The following is a 24,538-nucleotide window of genomic DNA, read 5'->3' on the forward strand; positions in this document are numbered from 1 at the left end:
CACGTCACAGGTTCATAATGCGAAACCTTCGAAAACAAAGCAGAATTATGATTAAAAGTAAAGATAACATTATCTTCTGGGATGTGCGTGACGCCCTGTAGTCCGGTAGAAATTCAGTTCTAGTAGAAGATATACCTCTGTCGGGCTATATGGCGTCATATCTCAGAGACTGCACGGTCAGCACTGCTGAGCAAAAGCGAAAGATTAAATTTAGTGAGTACTTCCTAAAAGTATGTTCGGAACCCTTTTTACCTTACCGTTTGTTCTCTAAAAGGCCTCGATAGTAAATCACATGAAATTATAATTTTGCATGGGTATGACGCCAAGGGAAGAACACAGCCTGAGGATGTTTGATCACAGGGCACCGAGAAAATATATTTGGATCCAACGTTCTGGAGACGATTCTGTCTCCGTCTTCAGGTGGAACTTACACAGTTGGGCCCAATCTATAAAGCTAGCCCCTGTCTCCGGACACCGGCACCAACACAAGTTATGCAGTATATATAAACCGCCACTGCACAAATCATCTGCGAGAGTTAAGACAGACATTAAAATCGTTAAAGAACTCCACACACACACACACACATATGAAGCCTCCTCTGCTTTTAACAACTGTAGTCGTGACATAGTGCATGGGTATAGATGCTAGGCCTCATGTCATGTCTTACTTACGTATGGAGCTGAGCCCTTGTTGAGGAGAAGCCAAATCTGCAGCTACTCAAGAATTTCCCAAGGTGTTTATGGAACCCGAACGTTCATTACCGTGTTCACACGAGCCCTCCATTGGTCCCTATCCTGAGCCAGATCAATCCCATCCATACAATCCCATCCTATCTCTCTAAGATCCATTTTAATATTGTCCACCCACCTACGCCTTGGTCTTCCCAGTGGTCTCTTTCCTTCTGGCTTTCCCACCAATATCCTACTGTATATGCATTCCTTTTCTCTCCCATTCGTGCTACATACCCTTCCCACCTCGTTCTCCTTGACTTGATCATTCTAATTATACTTGGAGAAGAGTATAAGTTATGAAGTTCCTCATTATGCAGATTTCTCCAACCTCCTGTCACTTCATCCCTCTTTGGTCCAAATATTCTCAACACCCTCAGTCTATGTTCCTCCCTTAATGTCAGAGACCAAGTTTCACAACCATACAGAACCACAGGCAAAATTATAGTTTTGTATATTCTAATTTTTATGTTTTTTGACAGCAGACGAGAAGACAAAAGGTTCTGGACTGAATGGTAGCAAGCACTGCCCGAGTTCAATTTCCTCTTAATTTCGTCTTAATTTCCTCTTCAATCAGGTTTTGATTTGTTAGTCTTCTGAAGAAAAATTAAATTCAACTTATAAATGAATTTCAAAGAACACATCATATTCGCAGGTTTGGGTCGCCTCAGTGTCGGTATCAGACCCCTAAATTCGCGGTCGACTGAAGAGGACTGCGCTCATGAGACGCTGGAGTCTCAGCCTGAAAACCGGATCCTCGTGGTTTCCTTCAGTCTCTCCGGCATTCTGCCTGAAATTGAGTTCCACACTACTTCGAGTCCTTTCACTAATCACTCTGTATAGTTTTCAATTCTGGCAGCGTCGTTAAGTAAACATAAAACGTAAAGTCGGTCCTGTGCTGAATTAACTAAGCACCACGACTTGAAGACGTATGGGGAAATGGTACCATAGCTCCACCATTCTAAACCTTGGCACCAGATGGAAGTGAGGGATAAGCTTCACTACCCGGACGCTTTACCCTCTGGTAAACAACCCCCGGTACCCATTGTAGAGAAGGTTGGGTGACCTCCAAAGCCCGTGTGGACGCTGTACCCATGACAGGAGTCGCACCTCGATTATTCTGACGTCCAGCTCACAACTTATTCGTTATGTTGACTTGAGCTACGCCGGTTCCAAACCTATACCAGATATTGTAAGCCTGGTTTCATTGATTCATCAACAATCATTTGTTAGAAGACATAGTAAGTTTCGTTCGAACATATTGCTGTCTTATTCTGTGTAATTTCTTTAAAACGAAAGTTGCCTTTTTTAGTATTTTTGAGATCTTTCGTTAAATTGGCGTAATACTCGTATATTCTTCGACACTCTACATCTCGATAACTCTGGGCACTGTGAAGGCCAGAAGGAAAGGACCCAAGTACAATGCCAAGTTTCCTGGAAATCCGTAATTTTGTTCAGACATTGAGGGGGGGCGGGGAGAGGCACAGATAGGATAGGCTTCGGTGCCTTTATCAAGTAATGCGAGCAAACATGGCCACCGCGCAAGCTGCGAAGGCCTGCCGGAGTGTGACTCACTCTCCAGCGTGCGTGGCGTGGGTTTGCCTGAAAGACGTGAAAATCGACAGCCTTAAACTTTATTTACCTTTTTCTTTGTGCTCTTATTCTCCTGCTTTCATATCTTCGTGTTTATTTATTTATAATCAACTCTTCCAGTTCGTGGGAAATAATGTGCCAAATTATACTAATTGTTATAATTAAAAAGTAAACTTTAGGGTAAACGAGCAGTCGGAATAAGTGTAGATAGATGTTACAAATAATTATTAATATTAAAAAAAAAACATTTTAAAGGATTTCAGGTTTGAGGAAGGCGTTATTACCGATGCAGATTTAAGTTGCTGTCAGTTTTGTCCATTTTTTTTTTGACAGTCATACGACCGTACAGCCGAATATGTTTCGGCCTTAAGGCCATTTTCAGGGTTCAACAATAAAGGAAATCTTGTATAATTATATAAAATATTTTAGTCATTTAAATAAAAAATCTTATTGTAAAACATTGTAACGTTTAAAATTATGGTGATATGAATGACAGACGGAGGCTGTCAGAATATGCCGAACGTCGTGTTATGTACGGTAGGCTTTAGCAGCGGCTCGTCGCATCTCCTGTAGTGACTTGTGTCAGAACAACTCTCCTGTCTCTGGCCGCAGTACAGGAAGTATACGGAGGGCCCCCCACAAATGTACACACGCTTCAGTAGAGGTTATCTACGGACGTTTTCAAAGTTGAATTGAAATGTAATGTACGGTGGCCAGTGTGATATTCTCTCAAAAGATGGTGCCAGTGACATGAATGCCAGAGCCACCTTATCGAATGGCGGGCTAGTCGAAGAAAATGGGGGTGGGACGATGTGTATACATTTCTTTTTGGGCGCTTCTCTGCAAGTGTCACTTCGTGCTACACGTCCATGCTCTTGTCTGTTTACCTTTATTTCAGTTACGAACCTCAGGAGAGCTTCTGATATTCTCTGGGATCATCTGTCCTACGGGGAACACTTGATTTCGAAGATAAACCTCACGGTTTCGGGAATGAGAAGTGGCTCTGGAGAGAAGAGAAAGTGAGGAGGAATATCGAGAGGCAATACATTTAACGGAGGGGGATAAGAGAAACATTATTTTTGTCGGGTTATGAAGTTTCCCAGGTAATATCCGCTCGCCTTTTAATAGAGGTACGTTTGAGGGAATTTGGGTACCAACTCAGCATTTGCTCTGGGACCGAGGAAACCCACGGAAGACCTTGCTCGAGTTGGCAAAAGCTTTGTGGCCACCTTGAAGCACTTGGTTCGAACACCACAGAAAACACCTGCTGTGATTGCGGCTGTCACTTCTGGTACTAGGCCTGTAGTAAGCAGGAGGCAAGGGACTTCACCATCGAGGCGAACTGGCCAGACGTTTCGAAGGAACATATCACCTCCATCCTCAGTGTCGAAGAGTAAATGAAGGAAAAAAACAGCGTACCGCCTGTTTGCGCAGGTCTCATGTTTGGCTTCCTCTTTAACCTTGAAGATGGATGCGATACTTTCCTCAGAGACGTCGTGTTGTCTCCGAACTACACGACGTTACAATGCTGAAGACTGGCCGTTATAAACTGCCTTAACCCTTTAAAAACTACATTTCTTCTAAATACTAAATAAACATTCACATCGTACCTCACAGGAAACAGATTACGTCTCCACTACAAAGACCAAGTGGTTATTGTTGATTAAGGAAACAGTCGCTGTTTTATTTCCTTTTTAATTCGCTTAGTGGGGGGGGGGGGGGGGTCCAACTGGGTCCACNATTGTCCTATTGTACCTGCCCCGGGTGACTATGACGATGGAGAATTTCGTGGAATGAAGATTGGCAAGGGAAACCGAAGTACTCGGAGAAGACCCGCCCCAGCACCACTTTGTCCACCACATTTGACCAGACCTGGGATCGAACCCGGGCCGCCGCGGTGGGAAGCCAGCGACTAACCGCTTGAGCTATGGCGCGGCCTAACAGTCGCTGTTTACTGTGAGAATCATACGGAACACGTAAATACATCTGTGTGGGCAGAAGGCAGTTTTCGTGTGTTAAAGCAGGTGGGATATGTAGAAACCACTGGATTTGAAAAGGTTAAGATACCGATCGAGTCTGGTAGCAGCACTAGCTGTGTTCTGTAATATCATTAGCGTTTGCGCTTTTCGTAACCTTGGTTATCGGATGTATGCATAACAAGTGACACGCACGTGTTGCAGTGACGTAGGGAACAGCCATCAGGTGGGGACATTGCGTTAATGTTACCTGATAGCGCGTTACGGTTCCTACATATTCACCGGTCTCATATGCGGTGCCTGTTTTTCTGCTTTTCGTGCAAGTAATGTAATAGGAAATATCTGAATTTTGGGGTCGGAGAGGGGAGCCACTGAAGAGATCATTTTAAAGAACCCGAAATGTTATTCAGTGAGGCAATGGGAGCCTGGCCTGTTAGTGATCCATCGAGTTTATGCTGGTGTAAAAATTCAGGTTAGTGCTCATGTTAACGTATTTTCGCCACAGCTAGAAACCTCCACTGTTTACATTAAGCCGTCTGAAGCATGTAACTGTTCCTGGCCTACAGAAAGAAAAACCGCGTGTCTGCATTACAAAGATCAGACTGTTAATAAAATTACGGCAATAATGGCAGTTTATTCTGAGAACCATACGAAACACATATATACCGTACACTGTGCAAGTCAGTGTGGTAACACCACGTTTTAGACGGGTTAGCCCCATTCCTTATAGTGACCAGTAGTTTCTATTGAACTTCGTTTGCACACAGCCTGACGGGTGTTCCCAACTCATTTCTTTCCAACGCGAGGGAAGGGGGGGGGGGCGGCTCTTGGTCTTCTGTCGTGACAAAACGAGCATTCAGATTTGAAGTGAATACTGCTGGAAGGAAAGGCTGTTATTATTATTATTATTAGTAGTAGTAGTAGTAGTGGTGGTGGTGGTGTCCATCACAGGGCCGCGCGATCTAAGGCATGAACTGTGTTCGCTCGCTCGAACGCTGGGATCATGGGTTCGAATCCCACGCAAGGCATGGATGTTTGTGTGTGCGTTTATTCTATGTTTATTTTGTCCTGTGTGTAGGTAGAGGCCTTGCGACAGGCTGATCACTCGTCCAAGGGGTCCTACCGTCTGTGTAAAAAAGATTACGAAACTGAAGAAGAGGCCAGGGCCCAACAAAGGGCTGTAGGGCCATTGATGAATGTAATAGTAGTAGTAATTAAGTTAAACGTTTACAATTAGACTTTTATGCGGTGTAGAAGTGATTTCTCGAAAATTACGCGGTATTCAACATTCATAAAACTCATCTCATTTCCTTTACATGTGAGACTTACGGGTATAGCATACATTTTAAGTTCCATATTGATGACGTGTCGGTTTTGTATACCGACCGTGTGAAATATCCTGTTATGCTGGATAGTAAACTGGATTTCCATCAGTATTTCATTATCGCCTGAAACAGTAAAGCTTGCAGATTTCATTTGTTTCGTAACAAATACATTGTTTGCTCTAATTCGAGCAGAGCTGTCTTGCTTGCTGCCTTGCTTAACTAAACTCGACCCAGAGGATGGAGACAGTACGCTCCTCCGAAACGTCAGCGAAGTTTTACTAGACAGTATGGCGTCACATCTCAGACGATAATAGTCTTCGTAGCCACCATGGTGACAGCCTGAACTCTAAACCGATCCTGAACCGTCGAGTTCCGGTAGAATGCGAAGAATACTTGTCTGTTTGACTGGTCGGCTTTTAACGGGAATTGTGTTCTGTGGGGTTAGTTGAAAAAGTGCCGTGAGATAAACACCGAAATAGTTTTAATCTGTAAGCGAAGGCCTGCCACTGAGAGTGAAAACACTGGCAGCTCGAGATCAATTCCCGCAGGCCGCTGAAGCTGTGTCATGAAGAATGATTGCACAGGGGAAATGAATGAAGGGGAGGGGAAATGTGGTGTGATGGGGACGAAGGTCATGTTCAGCGCTATCAGCGGCCCTCGTGTACGTTTCTCCGAATGGAACGTCTGTTCTCCGTATCAGTAGCTGTGCGCTTCGGTTGTGTTCTTAAAATAGGTTGAAACTTGGCGGTGGCGAAGTTTATGACTGTCGTTGTAACATAAGATTAAGTACGAGAGGCATGATCTGCTTTGCAAAGCCCGGACTGACAGATGACTTGTATATAGGGTAAAAGGAAGAATTTTCAGTAACATGCTATACGTACGCTTAACGAAAGGCCAAGCATATTGATAAGAGACAAACTCATTCTCGTGTCGGAGAGGATGTTAACGTAAGGACTGTGACCACAAGAGCTCAGTCGAAGAAAAAACTGTGGTCGTGAGTCTCAAGGGCTTGGCGCGAAGACGAACTTAACTGGCGGTAAACCGCCAGTCGTAAAGTAACTTAACTTCGATTTTGATATGTTCCCCGCGTTGCGTTTGTGTTGAATGTTGTCTTGCGTAATGAAAGCTGCAGATGAAACAAGGGAAGTGCAATTTGTCCGTCGTGCCCTCAGAATGTGCCCCATACGATAATTGCAGCCTCATCGTAAACTACACGTGACTGGTGATTTGGGGGTCTAGAAGGATGTTTCATTGTTTTCCAAATTTCTTTTTTTTTATTGCTAGTGGGGTGGGACTAAGTCCCTTGTACTGCGGCCACTTCTGGCCTGTTGTATCAGCTCCAGATGATAGGTGAGGGTGATTGTGGAGCAATTGGTGGAATGAATATTGGCAGGGGAAACCGAAGTATATACTCGGATAAAACCTCCCCAGCGGCACTTTGTCCACCACAAATCCCACTTGACCAGACCCGGGATCGAACCCGGGCCGCCGCGGTGGGAACCCAGCGACTAACCGCTTGAGCTATGGCGCGGCCTTTCCAAATTTCTTGGTAGGGAACCATGAACACAACCAGGATTTTTTTTTGGGGGGGGGGATATTGGCAGATCTTTTCAATGTGCGACAAGCAGAAAATCCGATTTGTGAACTCAGCAAATACTTCATCGCGCTACCATCTTAACTCTGCGCGCGATTGTATGCACATTTTTGTTTTAATTTTAAAAGTCAGCTGAGTACTTCTGAGTCTTTATCGATTAATATTTAACAAAATTTTACAGATGTTACAACATTCTGTGAATTGTAATGAATTCGGTTTTTCTGTACAATTTTCTCACAATATCGTCTCACTCTGCCGTAGAGTATTCTGGATAAAAAACTTTTAAAAACTTGTTCAATTGTTGGTATTAATATCTGGCGTATTTCCTTTCTTACGGGCACGCGGTAGCGTAACTGGTTCAGGCACTATGCTACAAGCCGGAAGGTCGCGGGATCGATTCCCGATGTCATTGGATTTTTCAATTGACCTAATCCCTTGAGCCGCACTATGGCGTAGGGTCGACTCAGCTGCAAACAAAAAATGGGTACCAGGAATGCTCCTAGGGGTAAAGAGCGACCGGCGCGTGGGTCTGACAACCTCACCCCCCCCACCCCCCCGTGAGCCGATTGGCTAGAAAATGTAGGAGCCTCGACGATTCGCAACCCTATGGCCCTCCATGGTCTGTTACAGGGATATATATCCTTTCTTGAAATGCCGATTTTCTCAAAATGCAGGGAATGGTAACACTCCTCTCTGCCGGCGCCCATGAGCGGAGCCCCCACCGACTAGTGATGGTCAGAGAGTTTCTATGTCACCGCGTAGAGAGCGACTCCGCGGGCTATGATTTGCCTTCCGTGCTCGGATGTGAGAATGATTGACATGAGGGGATCGACTCTGTGGCCGCACGGACGGACTTTCACACCACCTGCCACACCTGGAAAAATACTCCACGCAGAGATGGGTTTCATACGAGAAGTCTGTGTATCTGTACTTATAAACCGTGGACACTTGATGCGTGAAATATTACGGAATGGAAAATGTCGTATACTTAGTGCACATGCAAAAAAAAAGTAAAGCTACCCCTGTGACAGGTCGTGGAGGCCCATAGGGTTGTGAGACGTTGAGACTCCCACATTTTCTAGACAGTCGACTCGCAGATGGCGGTGAAGTCAGTCTTACGTGTCGGCCGCTCCTTTACCCCGGAAGTAGATTCCTGATACTCATTTCTGTTAGAGGCTGAGTCAAGCCCAGGGCCATAGTATGCTTGGAAGGATTAGGTCAATTGAAAAATTCAATGGCATCATTGGGAATCGAACCGCGACATTACGACTTGTAGGATAGTGTCTCAACCAACTAGGCTACCGTCTGTCCCCACGTAGAGCAGTACACGGGGAATTTTTTGAGTTTAACGAATGTTCATCGGTTTATCAGTACTTTCCGTCTGCAAACTGTCGAAGTAGTCTACAGACTTGACAGCTGCAAGCAGACGTACGAACCGGACACGCTGCAGTCGCATTAGTTGAGAAAGAACCGCAGTTTAAATGGAGCGCGATGCGTTCCGACCGCCGGCGATCTTGAGAACGCAGCGCGTCTGGAAACAAGGTCCATCAGGCCATGCACATTCGTCACAGTAGGAGCAATACCTGCGCCATTTCCGTGTCTGTGTACGGACGACAAAATGACGGTCATGTCTCAAGCGGCAGGCGCGTGATGCTTGATCAATTAACACCTCATTCAGGCCTTTCTTATTATCTTGGACTTGCGTGATTACTTGTTGCAGTAAAAAATGAAGGAAAAAAAAGCAGAAGTCTGTTGCTCCGCGATCCTTCTGTAACTTCGACCATTGCGGGACGCAACTTAATTCTGTCAGCTTCTAGTGTATATTTCCAGTACCAAACTTCTTAAAAAAATCCGTTTTGTTGTTTCGATGGCGAAACATGCAGGCAGACGTATGACCCCCATTTTGGTTCACGTCATGCTTGTTGCTCGAACCACGCGCAAACAAAGTATACACGCTGTATGCTATATTTATGCGTTGGTTTGGAAGGCTGTTGTGAAAACTGGAATAGTAGTCAGGGCTAGACTGGAGGGTTGCTTACAATGTGTCCGTAATGTATTTGTGTTTATGAGGTTAACGTTTCTGGAACCTTAAATGTTCAGTATACTGTGCCAGTTTTCAGACATGGCCGATCTCAGCATGCGCAGCGGTTTCGGTCGTGAACATTAATTGAGATAAGGATTGTAGGGTGTGTATGGGCTACTAAGGAGCCTTAGTTACAGTGAGCCACCCTACAGCTGCAGCCACTGCCCCGTTACTTCTTACCATATTCCTGCATGCGCAACCCAAGGCGGGATGGGAAAACACGGCCTGTGCTTCGATTTCGTTTTGTAGCAGTGCAGCCCAAATTGAACTGAACCAGTGTCGGGTGGGGTCGCCCTATGCAAAATAGTATTCACTCATTCGTGGAGCTGAGCCCTTGAGAAGCCGCCAATTGTGCAGCTACTCAAGAACTTCCCAGCCTTTTATGGAACCCGTAGATTCATCACCGTTTTCTCAAGAGCCCTCCACTGGCCCTTATCCTGAGCCAGATCAATCTAGTCCATACCATCCTATCCTGTCTCTCTAAGATCCGTTTTAATATTGTCCACCCACCTACGTCTTGGCCTTCCTAGTGGTCTGTTTTATTTTGGCTTTCCCACCAATATCCTACATGCATTCATCATCTCCATTCGTGCTACAAGTCCTGCCCATCTCGTCGTCCTTGATCATTCTGATTTTACTTGGCGACGAGTACAAGTTTTGAAGCTCCTCAGCGTGCAGTTTTCTCCAACCTCCTGTGTCTTCAGGTCTTATATTAGGAGTCAGGATAGCGCAGTCGTTATATCGACGGGCTACGGGCTGTATGGCATGGATTCGGTTCCTGGCAGTGCAAGATTTTTCACTTCACAGTGGCCAGACCGTCTCTGGGGGCTCACCAAGCCTCCTTTCCAGTGGGTATGGGGGGAGGGAGCTCTTTTCCCAGGGGCACGCGGTAGCGTAGTTGGTTGAGGTATTATGCTACAAGCCGGAAGGTCACGGATTCGAGTCCCCGATGAGGTGGATTTTTTCAGTTGACCTAATCCTCGCAGCCGCACTATGGCCCTGGGGTCGACTCAGCCTCTAACAGAAATGAGTACCAGGAATATTGTTTAGGGTAAAGTGCAGCCGCCGCATAAGGCTGAGAACCTAACCACCATCTGTGAGCCGACTCTCTAGAAAATGTGGGATCCTCGACGTCTCACAACCCTGTGGGCCACCACGGCCTGTTACAGGGATGGCTTTACCTTTTACCTTTGCCCAGGGGTGTGAAGCTAACGACTCACGTCTATCTAGTGCCCTGGTGAAGAAACATGGAGCTATACCGTAACTCCCCCATACGTCTTCATGGCATAGCGCTGAACTGATTAAGCACAGGGACAACTTTTTCTTTTTATGTGGGTTATTGTGGTCCCAAGCAGCGGGAAGAGCCCGCTCTGTAGAATTGACACTGAGTGCTGATGTGTCGAGAGGTTTGCAGCTTTCACCGCCTGCGATAAGTACGCAAGTTCATGGGTGCAAGGTTGGCTTTCTCTCAGGCGGCGGACGGGCGGCTGATGCCGAAGTGTCCTCATGCGGAACTCACATCTGTGCGAATGGCCTGTACCCTTCACAATTCATGTTTCATTCTCCTCTAAAAGGTAAAGATACTCAGTTGGGCAATTCTAGGTCACGACACCCTTACACACTGGTTGGGGATTACTAACTTTACTGAAGAACCTGTTGCCCCCACATTTATTTTCTGACGCCGTCTAGTCTGGTAGGCGATTACTAACGTTTTAGAGAAACCTGCTTCCATATTCAAGGCCTTCTGGGTTGTGAAGATGGCGGCAATAGATTTCTCCGAAACGCTGGTTACAGCCTGTCAGACTACACCCATGACAGGAGGCCAGAATGTAACGTTTCAGCGCCATGAATACCTCAAACACCCGGCAGGTGTTGTGTTGTAACCCATGGTCAGTCTCTCCAGGCTTCTGGCTTCCACACTTACGCAGTTCTCTGAGCGCCATGTTGGGTTCTGCAGAACAGTTAGGTAATTTGATTATTTTGTGCGATCATTCGAGCTCGGAACGGCGTTAGCGAAAAGTATGATGCTATGTATGGCGGTCTGCGCACCGCAGATAATAACAGCAGCCATTACAGAGACATCATGAAAAACGGCAATCTGCACTTCATCACCTCTACGAAGACAAACGGTTAACGCTGCTTACGGAAAACGTGGCTCTTGATTGAGAGAACCATACGGGAATACAAAGGCCAACCGGTACATGCACTCTGGAGAGAATGCAGTTCTTTAGTGTTACAGTAGAGCTCAGTGTAGCGAAGAGCTACGGGCTGGACAGCCGGGATTCGATTCCCGGCAGGAGTAAGAGACTGTTCTCTTCACAGAGACAGAATCAGCTCTGGGACCCACCCAGACTCTTAACCAATGGGTGTCGGAGCTCTTTCTTTGGGGGTAAATCAGCTAGAACGTGATGCTGACCACTCACCTTTAGCTAGTGTCAAGGTCAAGAATGATGGAGCTATACTTCCACTCCCCAATGTGTCTTCACGGGGTGGTGCAAATTTACCTTTGCCATTACTGTAAAGCGTTGAAGGAGGTGTCCTATCTTGTCCCTCGGCTCGGAATATTGTTACAAGGCCTTATGCAGATTCGCCTGTTGGATTCATGATGGTCACTTTCATCGCCATATCCTCAGATCCCTCGGCAGGCACCAAATGGAGTTATACTCCGTGATTTTAGTCCGCAAGGGAACTATACCGACCGAGCGACCGCCGCTTGGCGAAGTTAGTGCTAACTTTTGCGGATAGAGGGTGTCACGTGGTCAGGGCAACGAATCCTCACGGCCGTTAATTTCGGATTTCTAGACCGTAGCCGCTATTTCCTTGAAATAGTTCCTCAATAATCATCACGAGTGACTGAGTGGACCCCGTTCCAGACCCACTACTTCTCAGAAAAAATCTGGTAGCGCCGAGAATCGAACCCGGATCTCTGGATCTGTAGCCATGAACTCTGACCACTAGACCACAGACAATGGAGTCATACACGGTTGCATATTTCTTATGACTTCGAAATAGGCCTACGTAAAATGAAACCGAAGTGGATAGATGCCTGTCGGTGCGCCTGTAACAGGCCGCAGAGGCCCATAGGATTGTGAGTCGTCGAGGCTCCCACATTTTCTCTAGATAATCGGCTCATAGACGGCGGTGAGGATGTCACGCTTACGCGCCTGCTGGCCGCCCTTTACCCCACAGCAAGATTTCTGATACTCATTTCTGCTAGATGTTGAGTCGACTGCAGGTCCATAGTGAGGCTCGAAGGATTAGGGCAAATGAAAAATCCGACGACCTCATCGGGACTCAAACCCGCGACCTTCCGGCTTGTAGCATAGCAATTCAACTACGCTACCGTATGCCGCCCTTCATATTACAAACCACTGATTGAATGTCGATGCATTTCTGTGCTGCGTACTATTGGTTGATATCGATAAATCGATACTATACTCGGTATCGATATGGGTATAACTTGATTTCGGGAGTTGCTACGTTCGAATCTGGGGCGGGACACTGGAAGGCCTGGTTGGAGCGTTCGTGGGTATTATCAGTCCCTCCAGGCAAATGCCTCAATTAAACCACGACCGCTTCCCTCCAAACCCTGTGAATTATCTCCGAATTCTTGGGGTTCCCCTACCAGTTCTCACTCCATTAGCCGCTCCCTGGACGCTGTACCGTCTCGTTGCTGATAGCGAAGTCGAATAAAACGGAAAGGCATGGGGTTAGCAACATGTCGAGTTGAGCTGTAGCTTGAAGTGGTTAGCTTCATGCTCCGGCCACTTTAACCTGAAAAAATTATTTCCAATCTCGACGACAGGATATTGTGTGGGTCCCCAGACTTGGCCTGGATGCGGTAGGCAATAGAAATTTTGTGCCTCTGACGGGGTTCGAACACTGGTTCTTCAGCCGGTAGTCTAGTTACTGCAATGACTTAGCGGCCTCCGTAGTCTAGGGGTAACGTTCCCACCTCATGACTCAAGGTACGCGGGTTCAAACCCCCCGGAGGTCGTGGAATTTTTAAGGGCGGAAAAATTAAGGGAACAAGTCCTCCGGGAGGGACTTTAAGCCGTGGGTCCCGTGTCGTAGCTTTACGGCACGTAAAAGAACCTCATGTCCCAAAGGGAGCACTGAGCCAAATTGATCGGACATTTCCCACCCAACAGTAGTCTCTAACGCCTCTGATAGATGGGGGAAGCATCGAGAGATACCGCTGAGCCAGTAGAGGCCGAACTCGCTGGCTGAGTCGGGACTGATGGCACGCACCAGTATCGGTAGGGTATAGAGACTGGTAGAATATCACAGAGCGGACGTACAATAGACCACTGGTCGCGGTGCATGGGGAAACCCACCCCTCCAACAATAACAAATACTGGAATGACTTAACGACTGAGCCTCCCCCCCCCCACCGAGCGCATCGACATAGGAGAGATACCCGGAAAGTAAAAATACAAGTCCAGTGAAAATGCAAAGGATTTTCGTTTTCAGAAATGGCAGTGCTGCCGTGTGAGATAGGAACCGTATGACAGGGCAGAGTTAACCGGCCACAGTCACGGCAACGTTGTGCTTGCAGTATGTGTTTAAAATGGTCGTGTCGATTTCAAGTCCCGCCAAATGTGCGGTTCGTTCAGTAATTCGATTTATTCACGCGAAAGGGATAACTGCTGCTGAAATTCATCGCCAACTTGTTTCTGTTTACTGTGAAGATGTGAACAGACAAAATGTGGCAAAATGGTGTCGTGAATTTGAAGCGTGAGGAAGTGATGTTCATGATGAAATAAGGAGTGGAAGGCCATCCGTTGTCTCTGATGAAATCATCCAAGAAAGAACTGATGAAAACATTCGTGCTGACGAACTTCATCATCAGTGTCCAGAAGTGTCAAGAACTGTTCTCCTTGGCTAAGAGAGCAGGCGGGAGATTTCTACGATGCTGAAATAAAATAATTCGTTCCCAGGCCACTAAGTTCATTGCGATCCGTGGTGACTATATTGAAAAGTAAATAAAGGTGTGCTGTAAAGGTGCTACAAGTGAATAAAAAATGCTTTACAAATATTTTCTGGACTTTGTATCTTCACCTCCCGGATATCCTCCGTATCTCGTAATTTCTTGGAATAGAATATTTTATTTTGCCTTTGGAAGTAGGTCCACTGAAGAGCAGGAACTTAGTGCATTGTAGAAAAGCTAGGAAGACGGTTCAGTTCGTTATTACGAGGAGAGAAACGAGACTATGAGAGCACAGCGGGGCCAGTCCCGTAATTATATCGTATGTAATTTTAAAGACTGATTTAAGTATTTGAATAATTGAGAATAGCTCAGTCGGTATAGTGACGGGCTGCAGGCTGGACGGCCCGGGTTCGATTCCCGACAGCGAGATTTTTCTCTTTTCCATGTTGTCGAGCCCGGTTCTGGGGTCCACCCAGCCTCTTATCCAATGGATACCGGGGTCTCTTTCCCAGGGGGTAAAGCGGCAGGGCCGTGAAGCTGACCACTTACCTCCGTCTAGTGCCGAGGTCAAGAATCGTGGAGCTATACAGCCACTCCCCCATACGCCTTCATGACATCTATCTATCTATATTCCTGTTGCTCCCACTTGGAGCATAAGGTATCCGTGAAACGCTTCGTTTTAATCCTTCGACGGGGGATCAGCCCGTCGCAAGGCCGCTGCCTACCCAGTGCTCGAGCGAGAGAAGACAGTTCATTCCTTAGATCTCGCTGCCAATGTGATCGGCCCTTCATGACTAATGCTTCATTAATTAGGCACTTGAACAATTAAGTGAAATTAAATTGAACAAAATTCGAAATCGATATAAACATTTCGAACATGGGAGGGACTTTAAGCCGTGGGTCCCGTGTCGTAGATTTACGGCACGTAAAAGATCATCATGTCTCTAGGAGACCTCTGAGCAAAATTAGGCAACACATTTCCCGCCCGAGTAGTTTCCAATGCCTCTGGTAGATGGGGGAAATATCAGGTACCGAGGGCCGACCTCGTTGGCTGAACGGGGCTGATAGCACGAACCAGTACCGGTAGGGTATGGCGACAGTAGAAATTAAAGGGGGACGCACAATGGACCAATAACTGGTCTAAGTGCATGGGGAAACCCACCCCCTCTAATAATAATAATAATAATAATAATAATAATAATAATAATCATAATAATAACATGTCGAACATCGATACGGAGCTCCACATCAGCTGGAGTGTCTCGTATTGTGAGTGACAACGTTCAAATTATATTTCAATCGCATATAACCCAGTTTTGCCTGAAAATGATGCGTGTATGTGTTCTCAACGCGAATTGTGTGTCCATTACTGTACTTTGCTTATTAAAGAAAAATAGGCTTATGCGATCTCCATGCTGTCTGCATAACCGGCCTATCAGCTTCTGAAAGCCTGAAACAATCTTATGAAAAATGGGTAGTTCGTGTGTGTGTTATGGCACTTGAGTACATCTCAGCGGAATACTTCATAAATTCCTCCTGTCAGTCTGTGGGTCTATGTTGAGAGAGTTCTTTTGCACTTTTGTAATTGATGATGAAATTGTGCGCCGTTACGTGGCCTGAGAACCACGTCGAAGTATTTGTAATATAAAAAGGACAATGTCCTGGGTTCGAGCCTTGAGAATCTGTCTCGGGGCTTAACAGGCCTTGCTTGACGAGAAGGGCTCACACACAGTGAAGAAGTCTACAGAGCACCGGTAGTTGATGTATTTGGTTTATTCAGCACGCTACACGTTTACTATACAACAGCAGTTCTGCAACCACTATTATACTTTAACACGCGTTGTGTACAAACTTGGATGGCCACAGCACTAGGCAATGACGGACAGACTTACAGCCTAATTGAAGAGCTTTAATTCTCCATTACTTTATGTGCCTCCGCTTGTGCTCTCTACTTGTCTTGTCATCCTTTTAAATACTAAAGGACGAAGCAATGTTCTGCAATCTTCCCCCTCGAGAATATTCCCCAACTCTCTGGATGTATGACGTAATGATCTGGGACCTTCCAGATCCTTCTCGAAACTTCTTTTAATTGTTTCTCAAGACGAGAGCATTCTGGAAGCTACCTTTAATTAGGCTGGCAGTGGGATGAGTAATCAACATACCACACCGACTATCAAAGAACCTTCTAGTAGCTTCTTATCTGCGTATTGCTCATTGAGATTTCTTACAAAATTTAATGCAAGACTGGGCATAAGTTACATTTAGTATAAAATTGGTACTAAGTAACAAATATCGTTGTATGTAAATCGGGTCGGTAGACAATGTATCGCTCTTATGGGTGCTAGGCAACGGCTCGGTAGATACGTTAAGGCAGCAACGAATACACACGCAACAATAGAATTGTTGGAAGTGTCATTTTGTATGCGGTTCGTATGGTATGCAGAAAAGTAGGTGATTAGTTTTTCCAAGAATTTCATGTTTTATTTGTGTGGTGAATAGCTCAGACTGCAGCCCGTCGAACGATAGGCCGATTAGCGAATAATAAAGCGCAAGAAGTGGGCGTGGCGTTATCCCTAATGTGCCTGGAAGGACTGAGAACCACGAATAACTCCAGCCAGGATAGACGATGTCTTGGCCAGAATTCGAACCGGACACCCCTGCAGTACAGGTCTGATGCATTTACCACATGAATAAACTTGCTGGTTAAGTCGGACTCAGCCTCATGCCGTTTGCATTATGAATGTTATGTGTTGCCAAATGGACGGTTGTGCCATACATTCGGGCAGGTCCTTGTATTAGCGATGCGTATAACTGAGGTGGGACCCGGTAGGGAGTTCCCAGAAGTTTGGACTCTTGACCTTGAGGCATGACGAGCACACGGCAAGTTACTGAGACTGTTGATGCCATGTCGACGGTATCCGCCATCATCGTAGCAAGAATGAGCTGTCTCACTCAAGGTCACCCAATCACGTGGCGACATTGACGTCACGGTTGGCGACTTAACTCTGCGGCTGTTTATTGTACGTACTTATCGCAATTGCTACTGTGGTTCCATATTAGTTCTTTCAAGCCTGAAATTCATCTAAATACTGCATAAAAATTTAGTTCGTGCTTCACAAGAAACACGTTACGTCCCCGCTACAAAGCCCAACCGGTTAATGATGTGTGGTTAAACAGTCGCTGTTTATTGTGAGAAACACGCGGAACACACAGACACACACTGTGGGGCAGAATGCAGCTTTCGGGCGCGTTCAAGAAGCTTGCGCGGTACCCGTTCGGTTCGTGCAGTCTGTGCGCATAAAACATCTTGGGAACCGTTGGACGGGTTTTGATGAAATTTTGCATTGGAGACTTACAAAAAAATTCTACATTCATTTTTATTTGGATGGGGAAATTTTAACACGAACGTTACATAAAAACCTAAATTCGTTTATGCGCGGGTCTAGAGCGTAACTCGCTAAATATATATCGGAAAGACTGTTTGGGACAAAAGTCGTACAGGAAAATGAAACAAGTTATACGTCTAGCACACTATCTGAGCAAGACAAACAAAATGGATTATTATTATTATTATTATTAGAGGGGGTGGGGTTTCCCCATGCACCGCGACTAATACTCGTAGTCTATTGTACGTCCCCCTTATGATATTCTACCAGTCGCCATACCCTACCGGTACTGGTACGTGCTATCAGCCCCGTTCAGCCAACGAAGTCGGCCCTCGGTACCTGATACTTCCCCCATCTACCAGAGGCATTGTAAACTACTTGGGCGGGAAACTTTTTGTCTAATTTAGCTCAGAGGTTTACTAGAGACATGAGGATCTACGACACGGGACCCACGGCTTAAAGTCCCTCCCGGAGGACTTGTTCCCTGAAATTTTCCGCCCTTAAAAATTTCACGACCTCCGCCGGGTTTGAACCCGCGTACCTTGAGTCATGAGGTGGGAACGTTACCCCTAGACTACGGAGGCCGCTTAACAAAATGGATACTCAGCGTATAATTCCGAACTTGCATATTCAGCTACCAACAACACACTTGAACACGTTCGCAATTACGAACAAGAAGTCCTGGGGATAAGTAATCGTCTGCCATCCTTTGATGCCACACTGACGGCATAGAGAACGAAACAATTAGGGAAGGTACACTGACAACAATGTGATCTCATAAGCCTCCTTGATACGACACGGACCTCATAGAAAACGAAAATGAGGGAACAGACGAACAGAAAGGTGATCTCATAAGCCTCCTGACAAAAACTGGTGTGACGCACAGACAGCAAGGTGATTTCATAAGCCTCCTCATGTTTTCAAATTAACGAAAGTATGCTAAAAATCGAAACAACGAAGAAGGATTTCTTTTTAGTTCAGCCTGCGCTGAAATCTTGTTTGCTGTATTCTGTTAATGCAGTCCTCTTACTGCCCGACACTGAAACATAACAGGTCTGTTCAGAATTGTTTTGGTGACTGTAATAACGGCGAACAGTTGGGCCCCCTAATATTCTTCGTCCTTAGCAGAAATATTTTTATTCATATTCGTGGTGAATAAATTGGAAACTGCGGCTCTGAGTTACATTAGGAGTTACAGTAACCTCCATATCTGCATAATTGGGTCCCGCAAACGGAGCACAGGCGCTGCTGTATCGTGGCGACAGACCGGTCAGAGCCGGTCACATTGCTGCTTCTCTCTTTTGATCCATTTGTATGAAGAAAAATTCCTTCTTAGAAAGATGGCTTTACTGTTTCGAGCTTTCCTTGTTACTGCTTCATGCCCGGGCCACCATCAGGACTCGCTGCTCTGACTTCTACGCGTGTCTGGTGGCCGTGGCTGACTGTTTTGTCGGGGCTGTCTCGATGACCTTGGTGAAGTACGCATTGATGCAGGAGACAGCGTTTCTCGTTATCAATCCCGGTTCGGCATATTTCAACATTCTGTGCAAGTGCAGCCTCAGACACGGAACTCCGAGCGTAAGATTCAGGCGCTAAGACATTCTGTGCAAGTGCAGCCACAGACACGGAACTCCGAGCGTAAGATTCAGGCGCTAAGACATTCTGCGCAAGTGCAGCCTCAGACACGGAACTCCGAGCGTAAGATTTAGGCGGTAAGACATTCTGTGCAAGTGCAGCTTCAGACACGGAACCCCGAGCGTAAGATTGAGGCGCTAAGACATTCTGTGCAAATGCAGCACCAAACACTGAACTCCGAGCGTAACATTCAGGCGGTAAGACATCCGGATGGCCGTGTCATAGCTCAGGCAGTTAGTCGCCGGCTTCCTACCGCGACGGCCCGGGTTCAAGCCCGGGTCTGGTCATGTGGGGTTTTTAATGTCTTGGGGTGGGGTGAGACGGACTCCACTTTGTACGTCGGCCGCTAACTGACCTGTTGTACCAGCCCCGGTTGATAGACGATGATGAGTGTGAAGCAGTCAGTGGAATTAGAATTGGCAGGGGAAACCGAAGTACTTTGTCCACCACAAATCCGACATGACCTGGCCTGGGCTCGAACCCGGCGACTAACCGCCTGAGCTATGGCACGGCCTNGGCGGTAAGACATTCCGTGCAAGTGCAGCCTCAGACACGGAACTGCAAGCGTAAGATTCAGGCAGTAAGACATCCGGATGGCCATGTCATAGCTCAGGTAGTTAGTCACCGGCTTCCTACCGCGACGGCCTGGGTTCGAGCCCGGGCCTGGTCATGTGGGATCTGTGATGGACATAGTGACGCTGGGGCAGGTTTTCTCCGACTACTTCGGTTTCCCCTGCCAATTTTCATTCCACCAATTGCTCCACAATCACCATCTATCATCAGAGGCTGTTACAGTAGGCCAGTAGTGGCTGCAGTACCAAGTGGGCTGTCTCGCCCCACTAAGAACAGTAAAAATACATCCGGATCACATGGAAACATCCCTGTCGCATGAAATCCTGCCTTTATGTTCACAAGTGCCGTTGATTTATCCTACACACGTCAGAAGAGTCTGTAATTTCGTAATTGTGCGCACTTGACGTCGAGACAAGGAACTAAGCGCTTCTTCGCCCCAGCAGTGTTGGAGGTTTCTGAACACTAAAGGTAAGACGTGGCTTCATCAAACAGGAAGGCAGGAACCTACTGCTTTGAAGAGTGCGAAGCGTTGCAACCTGTTGTATCACCCATCATACTGTCTTTCTGTGCCTCAAGTTTGTCCAGTCATTCAGTCTACATTCATCGCCCTCTGAGGGGAACCACCGGTGGGTCTGCTTGTCCAGTGGCACTTTCATCTCAGCATGTTCAGGCGCCACCACGAGCTGCTGGTGGTGAAAGAAGAAATGTAATCGGATTTGTGCTCTCTAGAGAGATCTTCACGCTGTGTCTGATATTACTGTGCGCAACTTCTCGCCCAAATTTTTGTTTGAAGGGGCGGGGAATTATTTTACTACTCTGTATCTACACTATATATACCGTCTACTGGTAGTATGAATATTGAATTGGGAGTGTTCTCTCTACATGCGTTCAGCAAACATTCCGAACAGTAACATATCAGAAAAATAGCCTGACTCATGGACTCACCACTTACGCAGCGATCCAACATTTCTGGACTTCGTGGAAGGGCACTTACGTATTACTGCTGACAAGTAGTTATTTTTTTTAGTGTCTTGGGGTGGGGTGAGACGGAGTCCACTTTGTACGTCGGCCGCTAACTGACCTGTTGTACCAGCCCCGGATGATAGACGATGATGAGTGTGAAGCAGTCAGTGGAATTAGAATTGGCAGGGGAAACCGAAGTACTTTGTCCACCACAAATCCGACATGACCTGGCCTGGGCTCGAACCCGGCGACTAACCGCCTGAGCTATGGCACGGCCTACTGACCAAGTAAATTCTAATTGAGTGCTATTGTGTCCGTCACATTAGCGCTTCCAGCTTTAGAAATTTGTCTGTAAAGACAAAAGCCAGAGACTAACTTTAAGGTTTGCCTTCATCAAGAATTCCGAAGGTTTAAGCCCTAGGTTTCGATGTTAAAACTTCAGGCATTTGGTTCCGTTTGAAAATGTCAGGCTTTTGGTTTTGTTCTTATATATGTAAACATCTACGGTTTGGTGGCACAAACGCAACGGACATCATGGTGGTATTTACCCGGGCTACCCGTTAAGAAGTAAATACTCTTGAAAGGCCATTTGTAGTTTCGTGTTCAGCTTAAATTGATGACTCACTGTCACGAACATCTGATTAGATTATTAATTGCTCTGCTTCTTGTTGCACCAAAGCTTTACGAGGGCATAAACACTGTACATGACATCCCGTGTTTGACTGAGTGTCACTTTACCTTCCTCTTTCGTTAAGACGGGAAGCGCGACTGAAGTGAAGAAGACTGTTTTTAAATCACGATGTTATATTGTCTGAAGGAATCACCAATAATTAAAATATGAAGTGCCTTGAGTTTTGAGGAACCAATAGTCGTTAAATACCTGTCAGAAGAATTGCTAATGTCTGTAGCACTGGCGTAGAGAACCATTATTACAAAACTCGCGCACTACAATACTGAACAGGGAACGAACCACTGCTGCAGCTGAACTGAACTGGATGTTGAAACCTTACCAACGTTGGTTGCGGGTACTTCGGCTGCAGACTTGGGAGAGGAACAACCAGAGTGGCCGCAGTGTGCTCTCCTGTCTGCAGACATGGCCGTTGAAGGAAGAGTGAATGCTCTCCTGTCTGCAGACATGGCCGTCGAAGGAAGAGTGAAGTACGCACGTTCTCTTACACGTCGCCCCCGCCCCCGCCCAGGGGCGAAGTTTTGCGATATTGGCTACCCACGAGCAGTGCCTGTCGCCTCCGTTTGGACGATCGCCTTGCCAAAGAACCCGTTACAACTCCCTAATTTAAAGGTATCTTCCGTGCTCTTAGGAAGCGCTGAACACTTTCTTAGTGTGAAGACTAGAATGTGAAGTCTGTACCACGCATTGCCGTGTGCGGAAGAGCCCCTCCCACCCCACTGATCCCTACCCTGAGCTCAGTCCATATTTCCTTAAAATAAGTTTCAAGTAACGCTCCCTCTAAGCCGGGGATACAAATGTGCAAGTCATGGTGTGTTCTGAGCGGCAGTTTGCGAATCTTCGTAAAGCGAGAACTATCAGCGTTGGTTTTTGTGTGGACTGAATAACATCATTGACATCCTCTGGCCAACTAAACAGTACATGTTTGCGCAGCTAGCAACGAACAGTGACAGTGATTAAGATCTAAGAGTTTGTGACGTTATATTAATACGATTATTGTGTTTCTGGAAATCCATCGTCCTGTTTTTTTATTCAAAACACAACCTTTCGGAGACTGGATTCTGTCTCCGTCTTCAGTCCCCGGAGACAGGGACTAGCTCTATCGATTGGGCCCAACTGAAGGACAGAATCCTGTCTCCGAAACGTTTGTGTTTTAAATAAAAATTGGACCGTGAATAATGTCCAGAAACACAACATCATGCAGTGACAGTCGTGTTTCTGCAGACGGCAAGCACTCGACACTAACAGTGCCTGTGTTAGTGCATGTGCTGAGAAGTGTAAGAAAGGTAAACGCGACTGACTGAAGTGCAGAACTTCAGCTAGTAAAAGTGAAAACTGACATCCATTTCTTTATCTTTATTATCTTTTTGCATCTTCACGCTACTGATGATGGCCACCCCCTCTGTGGCTGGTCAAAGCCAGCCAATCAGTACTCCGCGCCACGTCTTTACCGCCTCTAACAAGAGTGTCCGTGCGCAGTTGCCCCATGGCAGAGAGATGGCCCTCCCATGTACCCTTATGTCTCCCACTTGACCTCTTCCCATCGGTTATCCGACGAAAATTTTGTATGCATTTCTCACCTCTCTATGTTATAGGCCGTAACTGTGCCCTGGACGCCACTACTGGCGATATTCAGATGTCTGTTTCTTGGTTATATTCTGTTGAAGCGGGGGTACTTTCGTTCTACGATGTATGCGAAATACGGCCGTATTGTAAGTTTTGAGGTTTTCACGGCGATGACTATGGAGAAAGTCGTCTTCTGGGTTTTGGCGCCGTGTATTCTTCGTTTTGGCCGACGTTTCGGCCAAAACCCAGAAGACGACTTTCTCTACGGCCGTATTGTTTATGGAATTGTAACGGCCCGAGGTACATTACCTTTTTATTTATATAGATTATTACTAATTGATTTATTGATTTTGTTGAGTTTCGGATTATTATTCAAGGAATTTTGATATTTAAATGCAGCATATGTGCCATTTACTGTGTTGCCTCGCGGACTATTCTGGCAACAAAAGTCTGGCTGAAAACCCACTGACGCTACAAGCCGCGCGCGGTTTGTCGAGTGTTGTCGCTCGCGGCCGTTATTTGTATTGCTTTTATGAGCCGCGCGCGGTTCAGTTTTGGAACGCGGCACACAGGCGGCAGAGCTGTCGCACGCCTAATATGTACAACTAACGGACGCGAGCGACAAAGAGCGGCTAGCCGCGCCAGTGGGTTTTCAGCCTAAGGGGTTGCAACTCGTCTTGGGGGGACGCGTGACAAGGTTAACTATTGGGAGTAATTTATTGCCTCAGCGTGCAGGGTTTCATATATGGTTCAGTTCGAAGTGACCAATAAGGCGCAAGCATATGTGTTGGTGCCTTTGCTTCGGATTGGAATGGCTCAAGGGAAGACGGGACGCCAACTCATACAAGCGGCTTGGATGGGGTCAGACGCGTGTGTAACGCGCTCCTTTTATAAATCCAGCCACTGTACATTAGAGACCAAGGCATGACCTGTCTCCTCTCACTTCAACGCTAGGATCGTGGGTTCGAATCCCACTCAAGGCATGGATGTCTGTGTTTGCGTATAGGTAGCAGCCTTCCGACGGGCTGGTCACTAGTCCAAAGGGTCCTACGGTTTGTGTGAAAAAAAAAGTTACGAAACCGAAGAAGAGGCAAGGACCTAACAAAGGGCTGTAGAGCCATTAATGAATGAATGAAATACATTAAGAGACCAAGAACCGGATTATTTAAGGGATACGCGTGAGACAACGTTATCAAGAAGTTAAATTGGGGTTTATTAAAGCGCGTTGCGTGTCCCTTAGAGACCAGTTTAGTGTCCCAGACCCAGTAAAGTGTATGACATTCCAATAAAACGCACCTTTCTTGTAACGACTGTGATTACGAGTATTTAGCACCGACAGCAGCTTCAGGCCGCTGAAGTTATCGCCGACCTAAGCTGGCCACGGGCTGGACGTGAGGAGCCGGGATAGCGCAGTCAGTAGAGCGACTGGCTACAGGCTGGACGTGAGGAGCCGGGATAGCGCCTGGCTACGGCCTGGACCTGAGGACCCGGGATCGC

General features: G+C 46.5%; 1 protein-coding gene across 6 annotated transcripts in view; it reads left to right on the forward strand.

Annotated features, from left to right (window-relative positions):
- The window catches only part of LOC111869078, a 223,647-nt gene that overhangs the window by 131,263 nt on the left and 67,846 nt on the right, over window positions 1-24,538 (forward strand). For 4 of the 6 annotated variants that reach the window (XM_023860287.2, XM_023860288.2, XM_023860290.2 and 1 more), the window contains exon 1: window positions 4,545-4,770. The exons of the other annotated variants lie outside the window; for them this stretch is intronic. In XM_023860287.2, the coding sequence (XP_023716055.1) occupies window positions 4,698-4,770 (73 nt within the window). In that variant the 5' untranslated portion in view covers window positions 4,545-4,697. Of the gene's footprint in view, window positions 1-4,544; window positions 4,771-24,538 lie in introns of those variants that run through there. 6 annotated transcript variants of the gene reach the window in all.

The sequence above is a fragment of the Cryptotermes secundus genome, unplaced genomic scaffold, assembly GCF_002891405.2.
Source record: "Cryptotermes secundus unplaced genomic scaffold, Csec_1.0 scaffold455, whole genome shotgun sequence".
NCBI classification, from domain to species: domain Eukaryota; kingdom Metazoa; phylum Arthropoda; class Insecta; order Blattodea; family Kalotermitidae; genus Cryptotermes; species Cryptotermes secundus.